This window comes from Emys orbicularis, chromosome 8 (genome assembly GCF_028017835.1).
Source record: "Emys orbicularis isolate rEmyOrb1 chromosome 8, rEmyOrb1.hap1, whole genome shotgun sequence".
NCBI lineage: Eukaryota > Metazoa > Chordata > Testudines > Emydidae > Emys > Emys orbicularis.
In genome coordinates this window covers 102,077,494-102,098,060 of record NC_088690.1, presented here as the reverse complement: position 1 = coordinate 102,098,060, position 20,567 = coordinate 102,077,494, and the positions used below count along the sequence as shown (strand labels likewise).

Genomic DNA, 20,567 nt, shown 5'->3' with positions numbered 1-20,567 from the left:
TCACGGTCACTGGCTTCTTTCCTATACTTGCAAACCGTCTCCTTCCACTCATTCAGATGAGCTCTTTCATTCCTGGTGGATTGCATGATTTCGGAAAACATCTCTTCTCTCGTTTTTTTTTTACGACGCCTTATCTGGGATAGCCTTCGGGAAGGAGGAGGGAGGCTTGAAACATTTGCACCTGCTGGAGGGAGTGAAAAAAGGAGAGAATTTTTTTAAAAGATACATTTTTCAGAACAATGCTTATACTCTTTCACGGTGTATACTATTCACATTACATAGCACATGTGATTTCTGTGCAAGGTCGCATTTTGCCTCTTAATATTGAGTGCCTGTGGCTTTGCTGCTAGAGATCACAGACGCAGGTCGGGGCAACAGAATTCACCTTGCATGCTGCCATGGTAAGCCACTGTCTTTAGGCTTCTGCGCCCTGCTTTCCCACATACCAAGCAAAGCCCGTTGTGCTGCAGTTTTCCTGTTAGCTTGTTTTCTGCTGCTGAAGGTTAACACCCCCCCCCCCCCATCCAATTCTCTGGGATGAGTGCTTTATCCCTCCCCCCACCGCGTGGCTGGTATCAGGGAAGATCCCTGCAGGAACCAAACTAACACCCCCCACCACCACCCGCCATGAATTCTCTGGGATGATTGCTTTATCCCTCCCCCCACCGCGTGGCTGGTATCAGGGAAGATCCCTGCAGGAACCAAACTAACACCCCCCCCCCCCACCCGCCATGAATTCTCTGGGATGAGTGCTTTATCCCTCCCCCCACCGCGTGGCTGGTATCAGGGAAGATCCCTGCAGGAACCAAACTAACACCCCCCCCCCCCCACCCGCCATGAATTCTCTGGGATGAGTGCTTTATCCCTCCCCCCACCGCGTGGCTGGTATCAGGGAAGATCCCTGCAGGAACCAAACTAACACCCCCCCCCCCCACCCGCCATGAATTCTCTGGGATGAGTGCTTTATCCCTCCCCCCACCGCGTGGCTGGTATCAGGGAAGATCCCTGCAGGAACCAAACTAACACCCCCCCCCCCCACCCGCCATGAATTCTCTGGGATGAGTGCTTTATCCCTCCCCCCACCGCCTGGCTGGTATCAGGGAAGATCCCTGCTAGCAAAACGCGAAAAGCTCTGGGCCAATCCTCCCCCCCCCCCCTTGCACTTGGCTAAATGCAGGGAAGGATTTCTTTTCAGCCACAGGCAAACAGCCCAGTAGGAACGGCCACCTCAGTCCCCTTAATTAAATTCCCTTATTTCAACCAGGTTACCCTAAGCGATATCACTCTCCTGAGGATTACACAGCAAGATAAAGAACGGATGTTGCTTGAATGCCAGCAAACACCGGGACCATACGCTGCCAGGCTCTGTCAGGCAATGATACCAGATTACTTGCTACTAGCATGGCGTGGTCAAGTGTCCTACCATGGAGGACGGAATAAGGCTGCACTGCCCAGAAACCTTGTGGCAAGGCTTTTGGAGTACCTCCAGGAGAGCTTCATGGAGATGTCCCTGGAGGATTTCCGCTCCATCCCCAGACATGTTAACAGACTTTTCCAGTAGCTGTACTGGCTGCGAATGCATCCCAAGTGCTCAGGGCAAATTAATCATTAAAAATGCTTGCTTTTAAACCATGTTTTATATTTTAAAAGGTAAACTCACCTGAGGTCCCTTCCATGGGGTCATGGTCTTGGGTGCTGGCTTGGGAGGCTTGGGAGGGTACTTCAGTCAGGGTGAGAAACAGTTCCTGGCTGTTGGGGAGAACGGAGAGCTGGGTGCTCTCTGCCAGCTCGTCCTCCTCCTCCTCCTCTTCCCCTTCCATGGAATCATCAGGTGTACCTGATGAGATTATCCCCAGCTCGGAATCCACAGTCAGAGGTGGGGTAGTGGTGGCGGCCCCCCCTAGAAATGCATTTAGCTCAGCGTAGAAGCGGCATGTCCGCGGCTCTGACCCGGAGCGACCGTTTGCCTCCTTTGCTTTTTGATAGGCTTGTCTGAGCTCCTTGACTTTCACGCGGCACTGATCTGTGTCCCTATTGTGGCCTCTCTCCATCATGCCCTTGGAAATTTTTTCATAAGTTTTGGCATTTCGTCTTTTCGAACGCAGTTCAGCTAGCACTGAATCCTCTCCCCATATAGAGATCAAATCCAGTACCTCCTGTACGGTCCATGCTGGTGCTCTTTTTCGATTATCAGCCTGCATGGTTACCTGTGCTGATGAGCTCTCTGTGGTCACCTGTGCTCTCCACGCTGTGCAAACAGGAAATGAAATTCAAATGTTCCCGGGGCTTTTCCTGTCCACCTGGCCAGTGCATGCGAGTTCAGATTGCTGGCCAGAGCGGTCACAATGGTGCACTGTGGGATAGCTCCTGGAGGCCAATAACATCGAATTGCGGCCACACTAACGCTAATTCGAATTGACAAATTCGATTTTGGCGCTACTCCGCTCGTCGGGGTGGAGTACAGAAATCGAATTAAAGGGCCCTTTAATTCGAATTAAATGGCTTCGTTGTGTGGACGGGTCAAGCGTTAATTCGAATTAAGGCAGCTAAATCCGAATTAAAGTCGTAGTGTAGACCAGGCCACAGTGTGTCTACGGCCCTGGATTGCCTTAATCCAGCCCTACATTTCCCTATCATGTTTCCAATTTAACATGGTGCAGGAGGACCAGAGCATAAAACTGATTAAAAACAAAGGTGAAATTAACTAATCCTGTTTCACTGTCTCACCCCGGAGAAAAGCAAACAGACAGCATAAACAGGGGAAAGAAAATGAAGTTTTTTAAAAAAAAATTGTTATGCTTTAATATTCTAAAAGAATGTGAGCAAGTCAGGCAAGCAATTTTGCTGTTTGTTCTATTTTAATTTATATTTCAGCCTGGCAAAATCCTTTTAAAAACTGCAGACATCTGCACAATGAGGTGAAATTACATTCATTTTTAGTATTTATGCTTTGTGATGAGCCAAAGCAGTGGGAGAAAGACATTTTTACTGCTGGATACAAGCCTTACAGCAACAATTTGTTGGAGGAGGATTTTTATTATTCAGGAATGAGGCAAATAGTAAACAAAGATCTCTTTGTATATGCTGAAGGCCCCAATTCAGCAAGACAGTTAAGAGCGGACCTAACTTGAAGCAGGAGTAATTCAACTGAAGCTTAAAATTAGACCTGTGCTTGAGCACCTTGCTGAATGAGGGCCATATAATCGAATGGTGCCCAAGAGCATTCCACCAATCAAATGGCTGAGTTTACTCAATATTTCATTGCTTTATCTCAAAAAAAAAAGCAGCAGCCTCAATCTGAAAGCATTAGAAGTATGTTGGGAAATTATAACTCATTTTTATGTTTATATGCTTAAGTTTTAAGAGGGCCATTTCTTTTCCTTGCTCTCAGTCTAATTATATTTTCTAAAAATAAGGCAGAAGGGCAAGGAGAGGGACACTAATCTCAAATTTCTGCAGCACAGAAGGTAATGGTATGAGTGGTGTTTTCTACCATTACTCACTTCTCTTGCCATATTCAATCCCTCTTCACACAGTAGAGGGCTTTACATTTAGCAGACAAAGGCATAACAAGTTCCAATAGCTGGAAGCTGAAGCTAAACAAATTCAGTCTAGAAATAAGGTGCACATTTTTCACAGTGCGGGTTAAGAAGCACTGCAACAATTTACCTATGGATGTAATGGATTCTGTCACTTGAAGTTCTCAAAATCAAGACTGAGTGGACTTTCTAAGAAGTATAGTCTAACTCCACCAGAAGTTATGGGCTTGATGGAAGAACCACTTGAGGAAAATTCCTCGGCCTGTGTAATACAGGAGGTCAAACTAGTTGATCAGAGTGGTCCCTTCTGGCCTTAAAACCTATGAATCTATACTTTGAAAATTCTGAATACTGTCTAATCCTCCACAGATAAATCTGTCTAATCTCTATCTCCTGGAATAGATATAGAGATCTGGGCATCACAGCACAACAGAAAAATGTTTCACAGATCAAGTTTTGAGAATGAAATGAGAATACAACAATATTTAATTAAAAGACCTTTATTCTCCCGATTCAGTACCGGAGGAGTCTGCTATTGGGAATGGGTATGGATATTCTGTTATTAGCGTATCAGACTTCTGTGCTATTCTTGCAAAAACTGAAATTTAATTAAAAGAAATACCAAAAGAAAAAGACACCTTTCTCTTCAGCAACCACCCCAAAGTCTTTCCATCACTACAATTGAGTAATAAGAAGGATTAGGAAAAGTTTGGTTTTTTATAGACAGATGGACATGCTTCAATGGTGAATGGGTTTACTTCCAATCTTCCTGTTTGATCTGGTAAAGTCCAATGATTGTGTCCTTTCACTTACATCTACTTACATTTGTAAGGCTTTCTTTAATTTTTTTTCTTTTCTATTTTGCCTCTGGTATTCCACAGGAATTTTTTAGGAAAAAGTTACTTTTCTTTTCATACATATTCTGCGATGAGGAGAATGTCTTTATCTCTGTCAGTTCTCTTTGATTATAATCAGATGACGGCTCAAAGTGGGAGCAAACACACAGGCCAGTGGGAAATGGGGAACATTTGGTGACCTTGGTGATATTAGCACTGTACGGGATAGCATCAGGGTTGCACTGTGATAGCAGAAGCTAGCACTCCTGCCAGTGATTATAATCACTACTTTAATTACCTCACCAAGACCCAAGACCCAATGTGGTGTTTGCATGGTTCGCTGAACAGTCCCACTGAGGACTCCTGCTTTTGGGGTAATTTACTGAATTTGTTTCAGACTGCCCTGTGAAACTGGAGATCCCACTGGCAACTGGGAACAGGTCTAGATTAATCCAGATGCAGGGAAGTTACCTTCAAGGAAACAGTTGTTTAATGACAGATAATCCAAACACTCATCAACACCACAATCAACCTGGAAACAAAAACATTCCAATGAAATATAACCTAGTGGTTGCTGACCGAGCAGGGAAACATTGCCAGTGTAAGAGAAAGGGTCACCATGCTGCAGTGGGCTGTTATTCTGAAGGCCAAGCAGAGCAGGCACCCGTCAGTACTAGAAAGTGAAAGCTACTAGAAAAAAAATTAGGACACCGCAGAAGTGGTATTTGTGATTCAATAGGGTGTTTTGACCTATTGAACCAGCCTGATGTAATGGAGCATTAGGACTCTACAGGTTCTGTTTTTCAGACAAGACTAAAAACTGAAGTTTTGGCCACTTTGGGTCATCCAAAACCCACTGGTACTTTTCACAAGAGAAGCATTAGCCCAAATGTCCTGACTAAAACGCAATACCTGTAATTAAATTCTTCCTATATAAATTTCCCATAAAGTTTCAACTGGACATGGCACTGTTCACTTCCTTGGTTAAAGTTGCTATACACTGTCGCTAAGCTCCATCCGAGGCGTCAATATTGAGTGAAACGATTATTCTCCCAACTTCTCAATATCTCTACACATCCTCTCAATGTATAACAAGAGCGTATAGACTCATGTACAGGAACGTATTTTGAGAGAGACGGACACATGCACAAACTGCGAACTCGAGCTAGATGGCGGATTTATGCTTCCTTAATCTTTCCCAGATACAGAAAGGGAAGCCAGAGGTTTTTCAGCATAGTTAGTGGAGTGCCAAGATTCCATTGCCACTTGCTTCACAGAAAGCAGCTAGTTTATTACAAAAGCTAAGGATTGGGGGGCGGGGGAGGTGTGATGAAGGTTCAACACAGTTTGGATGCAATTCAAAAATGCTAAGAACTCTGTCAAAACCTAAAAACTGGACTTCGGTAATGAAAGGAGGATCTAGTGTCTGCAAGGCAAACCAAAGCCCAGGAGAACATCATTGCTTTTTGTGCCGAGGAGCTGCAGGTATCATGGAGTGCAGGAGAGAGAAGCAGCCAATAGCAGTTTAGCAAAAAGATTGAAGAGGAACTGGAGGAAAGGAAATTGCCTCTGAGGCTAAGGTGAAGCCAATGGCATAACTCCCACAGATTTCAAAGGAGCCAGGATTTTCCCCTTAGATTCGGTCTCTGAAGTCAACAGTCTTTGAACAGACATGAGCAGTTTTTCACTACTATTTTCATTACAAGATAGCAAAGTTTACACAGCAATACGCACAGAGGACACCTCACAGCTCTCTGCAATAACCAGGAGAGGAGCAGGAGGCAGAAGCCAAACAAATATTATCCCAAAAAGCTATGCTGAAGTAAGAGTATTTCCAATACGCTGCTCACCTTTTCTATTTATTTCACTCAGTCTCTATCACCAAGCAGCAGACCAAAAAAATAACAACACTGCACAGCCTGGCGTCACTAGAGAATACTGCTCTGAGCTCTAAATGAATTTGTGGGGATTTTTTTCTAAGAGAATGTAAATAAATATTAATATTTTAAACCCAAGACCTCCCAGTAACTAGATATAAGTTATGCGAATGCCAAACAGCTTTGTCACATATGTGCATGTATATAATAATTATACAGGAACAAAATTACAGAGGAGGAATTAGATTTTATTGTTCTTACCTAAAGCTTTCCCATAATATCTCATTTCTAAAAAACAAAAATAGTTTTCAGAGCTTATTAGAGAGGCATTGTCAAACCTTCAGGACCAGATTTATTTATCCGTGGGTAACACAAGACACCAGTTATTTTTTCAAGTAATTCCCTGCAGCAGTGATCACTTTAAAATCATGTCAAAGAAATTATTAGTTTCATACAAATACAAACAGATTTTAAGGGACGGGCATTTGAGAGCATAAAACCTAGACTGGTTCCCTTTAGTTTTAACTTGGTAGCCTATGGATGCTAACTTAAAAAACTTCTCGGTTCAAAAATCTTACCAATCAACAACTGTCGTCTATAAGTGCATGATACGGCATATGTTAATTATTTTGTGCTTCATTATTTTACAAATGTATTGATGGGAATATTTGGATGGCAGCTTCTGCACTGCATCCAAAAAGTATTGGGAGAGCACATATCTAATACATACAAAAAGGCTTTGACAATGACATGAATCAATATAGATCTAGTTTCTTTGTAGTTAGTAATTGTGCCTCTGGTGTCATTCTATCTATGTATCTAGGCATTTATAAGATGCCAATTAACCCGGTAGTTAAGCAGCAACATAATTATTAGAAAGGCTTGATTGTGCATGTTGAGTACACTTAGTACTGCAGAGAGGGTTCTTTCCATACTTACATGAGCAGAACTCCCACTGCGATCAGTGGGAATTTTGTCTGAGTGAGAATAAAGGCCATAGACTTTATGACCTTTGGGATGTTGTGAGAAATGGATTTTAAACCTAGCTGGATCTGTAGGATCTGTAGCTCTTAGAACAAGATTTACAAACAAATTTTTTTAACTATAAGAAAATGGGTCACCATAACTTTAGATTAGCCCTGCCCACATTATCAAGAGAACCCTGCTAACGTTGTTTCCTTTACTGCTGGCAGCACTTATGGGTGTGACGGAAACCCGGCTTAGTCCACACTCCCCTTTCCTATAGATGGGCTTTAATAAAATATGAGAATGCTATCACAAAATAAGGATTCAAATACTGAGTTCTCTGGCCCCAATCCATCAAAATATTTAAGCACTTCACCCAAGTACATGAGTATTTCCAGTGACTTCAGCAGGACTATTCATGTGCTTAAAGTTCAATATGTCCTTAAGTGCTTTGACGGATAAAGGCCAGGGTACTCAGCAGCTTGCAGGATCAAGCCCTCAATATCCTGCTATTGGGAAGGTGACAGGTCTGAAAAGCACCTCACCACTATTGGTGTCTGCATACAAGAGTACAGAGAAAGAAAGCTACCCAATGTCCTGCCGGCTGGGATCAAGAATAAGGCACGCTCACTTGGCAGTACCCCAGTGCTATTACTCCCTGCAGGGTTACTAGGCTATGGGCTTGGAGAATCCTATCACTCTGGAAGGATCCCAGCAGTCATTCTGGCCTTTATCCATTGTGGAATAATGGCGAATCACATTTCTGGTTTGGGTTTTTAATGTGAAAAGTCTATTTTAATTTCTAAGGAAGGATTGTTCAAAATTACCCTTGTTGCTTTGTCTGATGTATTGTACATGTGACCAGTAATGATAAGTATGAGGTATTGGCAGTTTTCTCAGACTAAGGTTGATGAGTTTTGTTTTTTTTAAATGCTGCTGCTAACCTAGTTTTATTACAAATCATTTTACACTACAAGGGGCAGCAGCAATTTAGAATGTAGAACACTTCACTGAACGATAAAGTTCAAATATAAAGCGGTCTGAAGGCAATGCTATTTTCAACATTCAGTTATTACACAGAAGCAGCAGCCTTGTCAATAAATTGAGCCAGCTTCACATCTCTTTGGGTCAGTCCTCCACAGTCATGGGAAATAAGAGTTATCTGAACCTGTAAGCAAAAGGAAAGGAAGTGGATTACAATTTACATTCCAAGCGTTCAATGAAGACGGATCAGAATTCAATTTGAAATTTTTTGTGGGGAGGGTGATCTTTAATGAATTGGTTTAAAAAGAAAATCCTGCCTGCAGACGAAGAGTAGGAATCTTTCAAATTGTAAGACATCATATGAGTCAGCTGCAAGGTGAGTAGGCTCAGCAGAATCTGGAGACTAACCAAAGAGGCACTTCACAGAGTAAAAAAGTAATTTTGGCTTCATGTTCTTGGGTTTCATCCAAGAGGCAGCATCCGATTAAATTACTCATTAATTACATTTAAATTCCACATATTGGTTTCATGAAGAATTCAGGTCATTGACCAAGTGGCTAACACCAAATAAAGTGACTGGAGCATAAAAATCAGTATCTTAAAGGTGAAGAAACTGGTGAGCTCTTTGCAGATTAGTTTTGAAAGGAAAAAATAAACAGACTGGTGTGCATGTCGCTATGATACAGGCTGCCTGTATGAGTTTGTTTAGACTTACCCAGATGAAAAGTCATGTGCTACATTTTGTTAGTTGTTCCTGTGTAGCAGGGATTTGCAAAAAAGAAAATCTAAACACCCTGGGAAGTCAAGACAATCTTCCAGAGTGTGAGATAAGCACTTTGTCCAATATCACTTAATGTCTCTCTTTAAATAGTTAGAATGTATTAAATTTTGCCTTATTGTTTAAAAAAAGAATTAGACCGTTTCAGTGCCAATTAATCCCCATTTTGAAAAAAATACACATGGCACTTTGTGCCAGTCAGATAAAAACCATTGCTTTATGTGTATGCATCATCATTCTGCTTGTCCCTTGTTTTGTTTTAGATAGGCATGGTATATATTTACCAGTGACTAAAGAAAAAATAGTTAATAGAACAAAATGAGAACTATTAGAAAATAAAATGATAGTAATAATTGGCTCTTGAAGTATTGCCTTTTATCAGAGGGTCTCAATGCACCTGACTAATATTTGCTCTCATGAAACCACTACGAATTAAATACGTTTTATAACTGACTTTACAGGCAGCTACACTGAGACACCGGAGTCAAGATTTTCAAAATATGAGTCTAAGGGCTTGTCTACATTACCCGCTGGATCGACAGGCAGTGATCGATCCAGCGGGTGTCGATTTATCGCGTCTAGTCTAGTCTAGACGCGATAAATTGACTGCTGAGCGCTCTCCCGTCGACTCTGGTACTCCACCAGGGCGAGAGGCGCGGGCGGAGTTGATGGGAGAGCGCCAGCCGTCAACTTACCGCAGTGAAGACACCACGGTAAGTAGATCTAAGTACATTGACTTCAGCTACGTTATTCATGTAGCTGAAGTTGCGTAACTTAGATTGATCCCCCCGCCCCCAGTGTAGACCAGGCCTAAATTAGCTTTCCAGGCTCTTGTTTCGGCACCGGAACAAGTGGCTTGATCTTCCAAAGTTCTGAACTCCCATTATCTTCCACAGGCATCAAAAGGAGCTGATGAGTGTTCAGTAGCTTTGAAAATCAGAGCATTTATTTAGATGGCCTAAACATGGATTTAGGGGCTTAACTTTAGGCTTAGATTTTAGGAAATCTTGGTTGAAGAGGTTACATGATGTGTCCAAGCCCCACAGCCTGTGGTGAGAAATCTGAGAGAACTATGGAGTCCTGGCTCTCTAACCACTGACTAGACAATCTCTTCACTATTTAATATACAAGTTTAAAAGGTAGGAACAATTTGAGGTTTAAATACAGTGTGTCAAATGTTAAGCACATTACCATGATGACAACAGGAAGAAAATCAGCCTAGTCTAAGATAAAAGAAACACCCACACACACAAAAAAGAACAAAATGCTAATTTATTCTGCCCATCAGCAGGACTGGATCTTCTTTGCAAATATTCTTTTAAAATCCACAAAGGAGATAGGTAAAGTCACTACCTCTTTTGATGTACAGAAGCTTCCTAATGTGAAAAGGAGTGACAGAAATGGATGTTCTATACGCTGATCTGGTCTAGTAAATTGTTCATAAAGGTACCTAAAAAGTTATTCAATGTATTACCTTGTTGTACACATTAAACCATTCGGGATGATGATTCATCTTTTCTGCTTGCAGAGCAACTCGTGTCATAAATCCAAAAGCCTAGGATAAAAGGAATACAGAGAAATATTTCATCTGTTAGGAACGTGCGTTAAGGTTAGTGTTATGGATCTACAAGGATATATTCCAAAAGCCCAGTGATGTGTAATGACAGGGATGGCCCTTGTGTACTGGGACCTAAAGATAATTTTTTTTGTACCCTATCCCTTTGAGTACTCTGATACGTCACCTTTTGGAGCATTCCACCTTCCCTGGATTACTCCCCATTCTATCATCACTGTTCCCTTACTAAAGCGGCATTCTGCAGCACATGCTCCAGGGATGAACTCCCAGTAGGGTGACCAAATATCCCGATTTTATAGGGACAGTCCTGATATTTGGGGGGGGGTAATATGGGCTCCTATTACCCCCCACCCCGTCCCCATTTTTCACACTTACTATCTGGTCACCCTAACTCCCAGAGATCATGGCTTTCTGATTAGCTGGCTTCTTCCTGCAATGGGTTACAACCCCCTCTGCTCAGTGGGATACTGCTCCAAGTCATGGTCCCCTTGTTAAAAATTTACTACCAACTTAAAGGGATTGTGGTCATTTTCCTGCTGCTGATAGAGTTCTCTCCCTCTTTGGATACTGGTCGATCGTTCTATCCAAAATGACTTATCCAAAGATACCGATTAAGAACAATTATTTTGCCTATGGTGTGCAACAGGTATCAGATATTTTTAAATATTCACCCAAGGGAGATACCCCTATGCCCCTAGATCTTCACCGCACCTTTCCTCCAAGTTAAACACTCTGCTATACTATCAATATACACCGGGGTGGGAAAACTTTTTGGCCTGAGGGCTGCATCACGTTTCGTAAATTGTATGGAGGGCCGTAGTTTGCCCACCTCTGATATACCCAGTGTATTTTTCAGGAACAGAGTTCATTTCCAGTGACTTTCCCTGAATGTAAGCAGTTTTGTTTTGTTTTGGAGGGGGGGAGGAGGGAGGTTGGCCACGTGAGGTCACTTCTCTCCTTTATGAGAAAATGTTTTGGTTTAAATGAGAGAATACAGACTTCCCAGTCCCCCACCCTCTTCTCTTCACACTCCCCCGTGATACAGGATTTAATCACAGGCTCAAGGAGAAAATGTTGTGGGAAGCCCTTGCCAAAAATATTTGCAGAAAATCTCTGCATTATAAAAAACAACAACAACAACAACAAGAACTCCATGCAAATCAAGGACTCACTCTACGATAGGACCCATGTAGGTAGGCCCCTACGCCTGCCCAGAGACCAAGGGAAGTCAATGGGCTCTGCACAGATGTAGGAGTACATCCGGGAGGATCAGGGCCTAAATTAAAACTGCAAAGCAAAAAAACCCCTATCCACATACATAATCTGGTTCATATTAAAATACTTGCCATAAGTTAGTATCTTGACATAGACCTACCTGTTTAGATCATTTTTAGCACTAATTTATAAACTAGCCTGTATATGGCCCATCAAGCAATGGCCATTTCAAACAAACATGTGGTCAATAAATAACATAATGGTTGGTAATAGTTTCAGTCTTTTTTTCTCTCACAAATTACAAACACTTTAAGAAAAAGAATCAGTGCCTGGATGAAGTATGACTTTGTAAGTCACTTTGCCAGTCAGATGAATGCAAACGTTACAATCAGAGCAAATTATTCCAATGAGGTTTGTCATTTGGAAACCACCAAACTGTCAGCAATTAAAAAGCTTTTTTCTTTGACCCAAGAACATTCGAAAAAATTGGGAACACTAACTTCCCTTGAAGCTCTAGTTTGGTTTAATTTTACTTGGAGTGAACAATTACGTTTTAAAAATTTCAAGCATTGCAACAAGATGCTTCAAAGTATAAAGCAGTAAACTCAGCACTAGACATTAGGGAATATACAGCTTTATTAAAAATTCTAAGATTTACATTTTATTTAAATATTTTTTTAAATACCCACTGCCTTAACATCTTTATTTACAAGACCATACCAAATTATACATAAAATTGCTTCCAAAGGGTAGTTTAAAAGGCATCTGAAACTAGATTGCCTTTTTATCGTCAGGCAGTGCAGGTAAAATGGGAGGGAATTCATGAAAAATCTGACCAAATTCATATATGCACTGCCAGTATCTATATCTATGTACAGACACACACACGTGTGTGTGTGCACACACGAGTACATACATATATTTTTCCATGGATATTTTTATTTTATTGCATAACCATCACCACTCACTCTTAAGTTCAAATGGAAAAAACATTAAAGAACAAATTAATTGGTGACCAAATATGACCATTAAACTTTACCAGACCATTCCCTGTGCCTTCCCCCGCACCACCGACTTGACCAGAAATCAGCAGTTAGCAGACCTTGATGTCCCTCACCACCACCACAGCTAAAAATGGAAAGTCATCTTAAAGTTGCACTTCATCCTGAAGATAGCCAAACTCAGGTTTTCATCAACTACAAGAGGGAATGAATTCCTAAGCACTGGGCCCTCCATGGAGAATGTCCTGTTGTCCTTTCCTATGAGCTCAATCCTGGGAACAGGTAGTAAGAGCGTTCCAGTGGGACATAACTACCACAGCAGAGGCTTTTGGAGGTTTCAGAGCTAAAAGGATCCCATAACTATGATTTTATACATACGTCATTTGTGTGTGCAATTATATACACGTAGGGGTATGTACATACATACACATATAACCCTGCTTTACCCAAAGCAATCTTCTCTGCTCCACGTTACTAAAATAAACTACTTTTTCTGTTTTGATTATAGCCTATTTTAATTATGCACAAAAGAGCACATATCTCCCACTAAGAAAATGAGCAGCAGCTCTGCTGAGTAATTTCACCAGTGCAATCTCCATTAAGCCCCTAAATACATCCTTTTCTAATTACATAAATTAGAACTCTATTGTTTATGGATCACCTTTATGTTTGTAGGCCCATAACCTTCCTTTTACAAAATACAATTGGCTCTGGAGGAAAAGATATTTAGGTTTGATTAGATATGAAAACACTATTACACAATCAGTTTGGACATTTCTTCACGTCTTGAAACATGATCGGTAATTTGGTCTAATTGGTGATCAAGGAAACTATCTTGTGATCAATTAAAGTAATTACCTGATTCCGGCAACATAACCAACCTTATTTTGAGCTGGAGTCTGCACTTCTTCAACTTTAATTAAAAATAATGAAAATTATTAAGCAGTCTGCAGTGCAAGATCATTATCAAGCATGAGTCACATGACAGTATTGTCACTTGGCATTGGTGGGTACAGTTTACCAGACAGCCAAAACATTTCTTGTTGCTAGGTGGATAAGTGTTTTATTTATGCTGACAAGTCCCTACATGGCCTTGACCTTAGCAGATTGTTTGTGGCAGCTATAACCACTGATGACATCATTTTAAGATCTTAATTTGAAAATATATATATATATATATATATATATATATCATCCACAACACAGAACCTCAGCAGCATTTTCTAAAATCTGTGCATCAATTTTTAAAAGCAGCTATTTTGAATAAAGGAAATACCATACCAGAGGAGATCAACAGTCTTTCTGTGCCTTGGTTCCCCATCCATAAGATGGAGATAAAATAGTACTTCCCTACCTCACAAGGGGTGTTGTGAAGATAAATACATTAAAAATTGTGAGGTACTCTGGTACTGCGGTAATAGGAGCCACAGGAATACCTTATATAGATTTTTTTACTGTGTAATTTTAGTTTATATTTAGATAATGTTTTACTAAAATAAAGTTTAGAAATATAGGTTTCTACACATTTCTTAACCTGTGAAAAAATTTCCCCAGGGAAATATTGGAAGCAACACTTAAATTAGAGTGGAAACAACACTAGAAATTTTACTGTATGGAACAATCCTGCTCTGGCAAGGAGATGGACTGGATGATCCAACGGGTCTTTTCCATTTCTATCTTCTACGAGTCATGAAAGGAATAACTAAAAAACTACTGAAATTGCAGCAGTAGCTCAGCTGCAATTTCTAAGACAGATTCATTTTCTAGATGCTCCCAGCTTTGACATGCCTGTTTTGGGAAAATATTTCCTTGCTAAATCACTCCTGAAAGAAGAAATCATATTGAGAAAGTGTTTTAAGCAAGCTCAGCTGGTACCTCTTGCTCAAGCTGTGCCCTGGGACAGCCCAACTATACTTTTAAAATGACAGAACATGCTATCACTAAATATGGCTTAATGCAACTTGCTTTTCCTGAGAAAAGGGAAAAAACTGTGCTATATGCCTTGCTTTCAGGAGTGAATGGAAAGATGAAATTCCATCTACCTCTTTGCACTATAGAGTATTTAACAGCTTTGGGAGGCTTGCAGAGTCTCTCTGCTAATCTGCTATTCTTCTTCTTTTCACATGTCTTAAGCAAGGACTCAATTCATCTTAACACTTTTTAAACATACAGCTTTTGCACAATGCTTGCCAACATTAGCCTGATGATTAATACATCAAAGCAATGCAGGCTTATGTGTGGTGCTAATATATCACCGCCTGGTGAGTTCCCAGTGATAGAGTACCATAATGTATCACCGGAATTCAGACAATTCTTTACTCAAAAGATGGGGCTCCTCAAGAAAAATAGCTTTGAGACCTAGCAATTTAACAAGCATTTTATTTATTTGTTTTTAAATGCAAAGGTTATGAACTTAGGGTCCCCGGACCTCCTAAATCTTTCAGCCAAGAGAAACATATGCTAATCACAAATACATTAAGGTTTTTATTTCCAATCTGTCATTATAATGCTGGGGGCAGTATTAACCTTGACCTTATGTGGTGTAAGGGCTACCTGTCTTTGCAGCATTACTATTTAATAACAAAAACATTTTATATCCTTTATTAATGGGATACACGTACATAATGGATAATACAAGTCATAATAATGCATTTATACTTTAGAATATACAGTGCTTAGCATGTTTGCTTTCACTTCGTACCATTACATATTCTCACTGAACACTATGCGTTGCATTTGTCCTCTTTGTTCTTCATGCAGTTTAACTCCCTACGTTACAGAACAATAAAGAGAATTACACATCATTAGGCCTCAGCTCCAAATTGTGAAACTTCCATGCATGCAACCTACTTCACTCATTCCTGTAACTAGCTAACTTTTATTTATGGGTCAGCAGGCAGAGAAAAGAAGTTGCTTAATGTTGAGCTAAATTAAAGGTATGCTGTACAATACCTTCGTTTATAGTCAGTCACTTGGTTTTGTTTAAGTTAGTTTCATTACTTTTTCTGTTGTGCTCCAAGTGAAATCTGCATTTTTAAAAATTCTACTGACTACATTTAGGGAAGATTTTTCCTTGTTAAAACAGACACATCTTGTTACATGGTTATGGTATTTTTTTAAAAAGTTAATTCAGTTTTTAAAAACCTAAAAATTCCACCAATGTTAAAAAGGGAAGGAAGAGACATTTGGTGAGGTGTTTGTTATCAAATCTTTATCTATTTATCCATCTAAAGATTCTCTATTGTGTCCATCACCATAATATCTAGGTAAATTAGAGCTACAAAGCACTAAGAAGCTGTCTTCATGGAACTGCCTTTCCTTGTCCCTGGCTGGGTTTTACATTAATCATCACATACAAAATGGTTTTTAATATCATTGCAAGAATGGTGGGAAAGCTCGCTCAGAAAAGGAGGTAGCTAAAGCATGCCCTAAATATAATCACACTCTTGCATAGTCTGACTCCTTCTGGGAGCAAGTTCCACAACTGAACTTCCTTGACCCAGAGAACTTTATCTCCACCTCTCAAACACCTTCTCCTGCACTTTGTGGGCTGCATTGCTCCAGAAAAGTGCAGCTGCCTTGAGGTGTCCTGGATGGATAGGCTGACCGGATAGCAAGTGTCAAAAATCAGGACAGGAGGTGGGGGGTAATAGGTGCCTATGTGAGAAAAAGACCCCAAAATCAGGACATCTGCTCACCCTATGGATAGAGAAGCAGTTGCTGATATCCTGACCTATTTGACAATCAGGACTATGTCTTTGAACTGGCAACAGAAACAGACAGGAGCCAGTGGAAGGACCATAGTGCAGGGGTGATGGTTGCACAGCAACCATGGAGGCAGGCTACCACATTCAACACAAGCTGGAGCCTTTGCATTGCTTGCATGTTCAGGCCCAGGCAGTTATACTAATACATATTGGAGGTGCCTAATGCATAGACCACTGGGGTCAGAACATCAGCACTTCCTAGCAAACAAGGTGAACTTATGTTTTTCTTCTGCCAACACTACCTGATCATTTAGGTTTAGTGAAAGCTATGGACACCTAAAGGGCCTGAACGTGCAATATATTGAGCACCCTAAATTCTTCTCGTCTCATAGGTGCTGCTCAGCACTTTAGAAGATTGTGCGCTTAACTATGAAAAATACTAATGGAGGGAAACAGTGGGGGTACAATACTAATGACATGTAGGCATGCATGGACATGGAATTTTGTATTGGAACATCTAAAAAAATATTTACTTTGTAAGAAATATTAACCTCAATTATTGGTCTATATTCTTCCTAATTTAGAATATCATATTAGAAATCAAATGAGGACTGGCTGCTGAAGTTTTCCATCCTTGATCATCACATCCCATTTATGCAAAACTGAAGCCTGTTTGCTTTGCTCCCTAAAACAAAATTATATATCAATATTAGAGCTGTAAATTCTATACCCCAAGTTATATGTTAAAGCTTTCAAAATATCTGAAAACCTTTACACTTTTTTCCACAAAGGAGGCTGTCTCTGGCTTGCAACACTTGTTTACAATTATGTCGGTGAAGAAACTAGCTAGCCAGCTCTATATCAAACATTTTGACAGCAAAAGCACAAACACTGATCTATTCTAAGTAGTTTGCCACTCTATGTAATCTTGGAAAAGGCATTCTTGCCTTTGATTCTACAAATGTTTATACTTCATACATCATGCAAATAGTGTTTTATATAAAGAAATAATGTGAGTAAATCTGAAGTTAAATTAAATTCTTTAACAATAACCCTGCCAAAGCACTGTGATTTTCCTATAAAAAAATTATTCCAATTTGTTGATCTTACATTGGATGAAACATACTGTAACAATCTTCATAATTTATATCCTGTTGGGACACTATGATTTAAAGTAACATAATACAGACCAGCATCACTGCTAATCTAAACCACCTGACCAGATAAACAACAGTTTCCCCTTCTCTCTTCACTGAGGGTATTTCTGTTTATTGTCATATGATTTACTCATTTTAAAAACATGAAGAAAAAATGCTGTGAAACAGAACTGCAGCTAGGAGGCATGGCCTTTCTTACACTGGGAACTTTTCACACACAGGTACCAGTATAATGTCAAGAAATGCAGGAGACTGAAGGCAATTCCAAGAATTCTGTTCTCAGGGAAAAAAAAAAAAAATCACAGCAAAAAAAAAAAGATTAGGTTCATTCTGTACAATCTGGATCAGGTGCAGTGTTAGAAGCTACATATTTTTGATGTTACGAAAGATACAATTCTACAAAATAAATCAGAGTCAAAGACATTATGTGCCAAGTTCAGCAGTGCTCTAAACTGTGGTATACGTTTGTCAGAAAACAGGTGCAAGTGTAGTTTGCCTCTATTTGGCATTCAGTGGGTGTGCAAATGGGTACCATTTTTGTGCCAAGGAGGCATGGGGGATTGTTGAAGAAAAAGCATTAAAAGAAGGGTGCAGATAAAATAGACTCTCTCCCTTAAGCCCTTCTCTTAGTTGTTCTCCTTTCCTGCTATTTCCTCAGAGTGTATGTTACACTCATTTTTGCACACTCCCTGAAATTCAAATATGTGCAATTTGCACTACTTATTGCTAGCCACACATTTGGCTTTTCTGACCAACTTACACTCCGATTTGCATCACTGCTGCAGTTGGCCCTATGAATAATTTTTTTTTTTTCCTTGTAACTGATGTTACGGATAGTCTCCTAAAGGTAGGAGTATCAGGTCTATCACCCTTTTCCTCATCTTCAGCCTTCCAAAATAACCACAATGTTATTTGGAGATCATCTTTCCCTCTTCCCGTTTTACAATGCGACGGTGACAGAATGCAACTGGAAATCATGTGCAGGTCCTATTCACTGTGATTCAATTAAAAGACTTTACAACCAAATTTTTATAAACTTGGATTGAAGACAAACAATTGTTTTCGAGTGGCATCAAAAACTACTTTCTGCTGTTGCTGAGAAATTTCAAAGCTTTTCATGCTCCATTGGAAAGTGCCCTGCTTCACAAGCCACATTGGCCCTGACAACTAAATGGTCTGATACGCTTTATTACAAAGTGTATCCGTTTTCTTACACAGGCAAATATATAATTATCTTTGCCCATAAAGACTAGTGCAAAGTAAGTATGATTCCTAAACTGAGAAGATTGGAGTTACAAAATCACAGCTTGAAATGGAGCGACTAACTCGCACTAGCTTGCAGCAATTAAAATCTCCTTTATTGTGCCATCTACTTTGAAGTCTGTTGCAACAATCTCGTACTAATTAATACAATTCTTTTTGAATAGGCAAATGTAATGGCAAACCTTACAATCTCAACCTTGCTGGCTTTTACTAGTGACCCTAGACAAAATTCCTGAAAATTAATTTCAACTTTGTACCACAAATCTGGTGTCTAGGTAATACTGTATATTGCATTTCGCACTGCGTCCAAAGAAGGAAAAGGAAAATGAAGGAAAAAATTGTGACTTAATAATACTTTACTGACTTATTGTTAATTCCATACTACCAGTATGAGAAACAAAGTTCAGTATGCTAAAAGCATGTAAGCTTACAAAGCACTCCAAAAGGCATTATTTGTTATGTATAATTTCACTCAGAAACATTTGGCAAATGGGTAGGATTTCTACATTTTGCATTTAATGCTTAGGGCAAGAGCTACCTTGTAACTATAATATTATTTCTTCAAAAATGAAGCCATGTCAGATTTTAAAATATTACCCAGATTCACAGAAAATTTGTATCAAGCTGCATTTTTCTTTATTACTGATATTTTATGTCAGTTACTCAGTAGAGAAAAAAATCATCAAGAAGCACCATGTCTGAATTAAAATCTCACTTACCAACCAGAATAGGCAGCTAACTTCCACCTTCCTCTTCCCAAGCATATTGGTTTAATGTGAGTTGTGTCAAAAATGAAAAACAAAGTTTTCACTAAGAGGTTTACACTAAATGAAATGCCTACTTAAAGAAACTGGACTTCTTTTTTATTTACTAAACAGGCAGTGCACCCAACCAAAACAATTAAATAATACAGCCAAACCCTCATTAACTGAGCACCTGTTAAAGCAATCAGTTACTTAAAATAATAAACTCTCTTTGCTGTGCAACTGAAAGGACAATGATAATTTGACTTGTTAAAAGAAATGCTTGGTCTAGCAAATAAAAACACTTGATGTACTGTAATAAAACCCTCAAACAAAACACTATACAAACTAGTAATAAAATGCACTCTGGGCCCTGTTCAGACCTTTTGAATGTATATACCTGAATGCTCTGTTACCTCACTTTACTCACCCTGATCTTTTATACTTTACAATGTTCTGCCACTCAGATGTTAAAAATGCTTGAGCATATATTACTATACCAAAACATATGGCTATATAAGCACTTTGTAAAAGCCCAATTTAAGAAAGGACCCAACTTTAAATACAAATCCCATTGACTTCAATTGGACTTACAACACATGCTTAAGAGCTTTCTTGAATAGGAATGCTTTCCTGAATTGGTGCCCAATTGTATGTCCATACTAAGGACATTACACTGGTAGTTATAGACACAGCCTACACAGACAGAAGGGGTCTTTCTATTGGCGTACAAACATCACCTACCCAGATGAAGTTAGCTATGTCAACAGAAGCCAATATAATTTTTGGCGTAGGCCAGGCCAAAACAAATAGAGAAATGCAAGGGAAATTCGCTAGTTATCTAATTATGTCGTATCAGAAAAAAAAAATCAGGAAAAAAGAACAAAATTCTGCTGGTTTTCCAACTATTTCTTTCACTTCCCAA

General features: G+C 39.8%; 1 protein-coding gene across 1 annotated transcript in view; it reads right to left on the bottom strand.

The window, feature by feature from the left end:
- Positions 1-6,484: 6,484 nt before the first annotated feature.
- The window catches only part of PCBD2 (pterin-4 alpha-carbinolamine dehydratase 2), a 39,149-nt gene continuing 25,066 nt past the window's right edge, over positions 6,485-20,567 (bottom strand). The window contains exons 3-4 of the mRNA XM_065409480.1: positions 10,455-10,535; positions 6,485-8,386 (exon numbers count right to left, since the gene is read on the bottom strand). Coding sequence (XP_065265552.1) covers positions 8,291-8,386; positions 10,455-10,535 — 177 coding nt within the window. The 3' untranslated portion in view covers positions 6,485-8,290. The remainder of the gene's footprint in view (positions 8,387-10,454; positions 10,536-20,567) is intronic.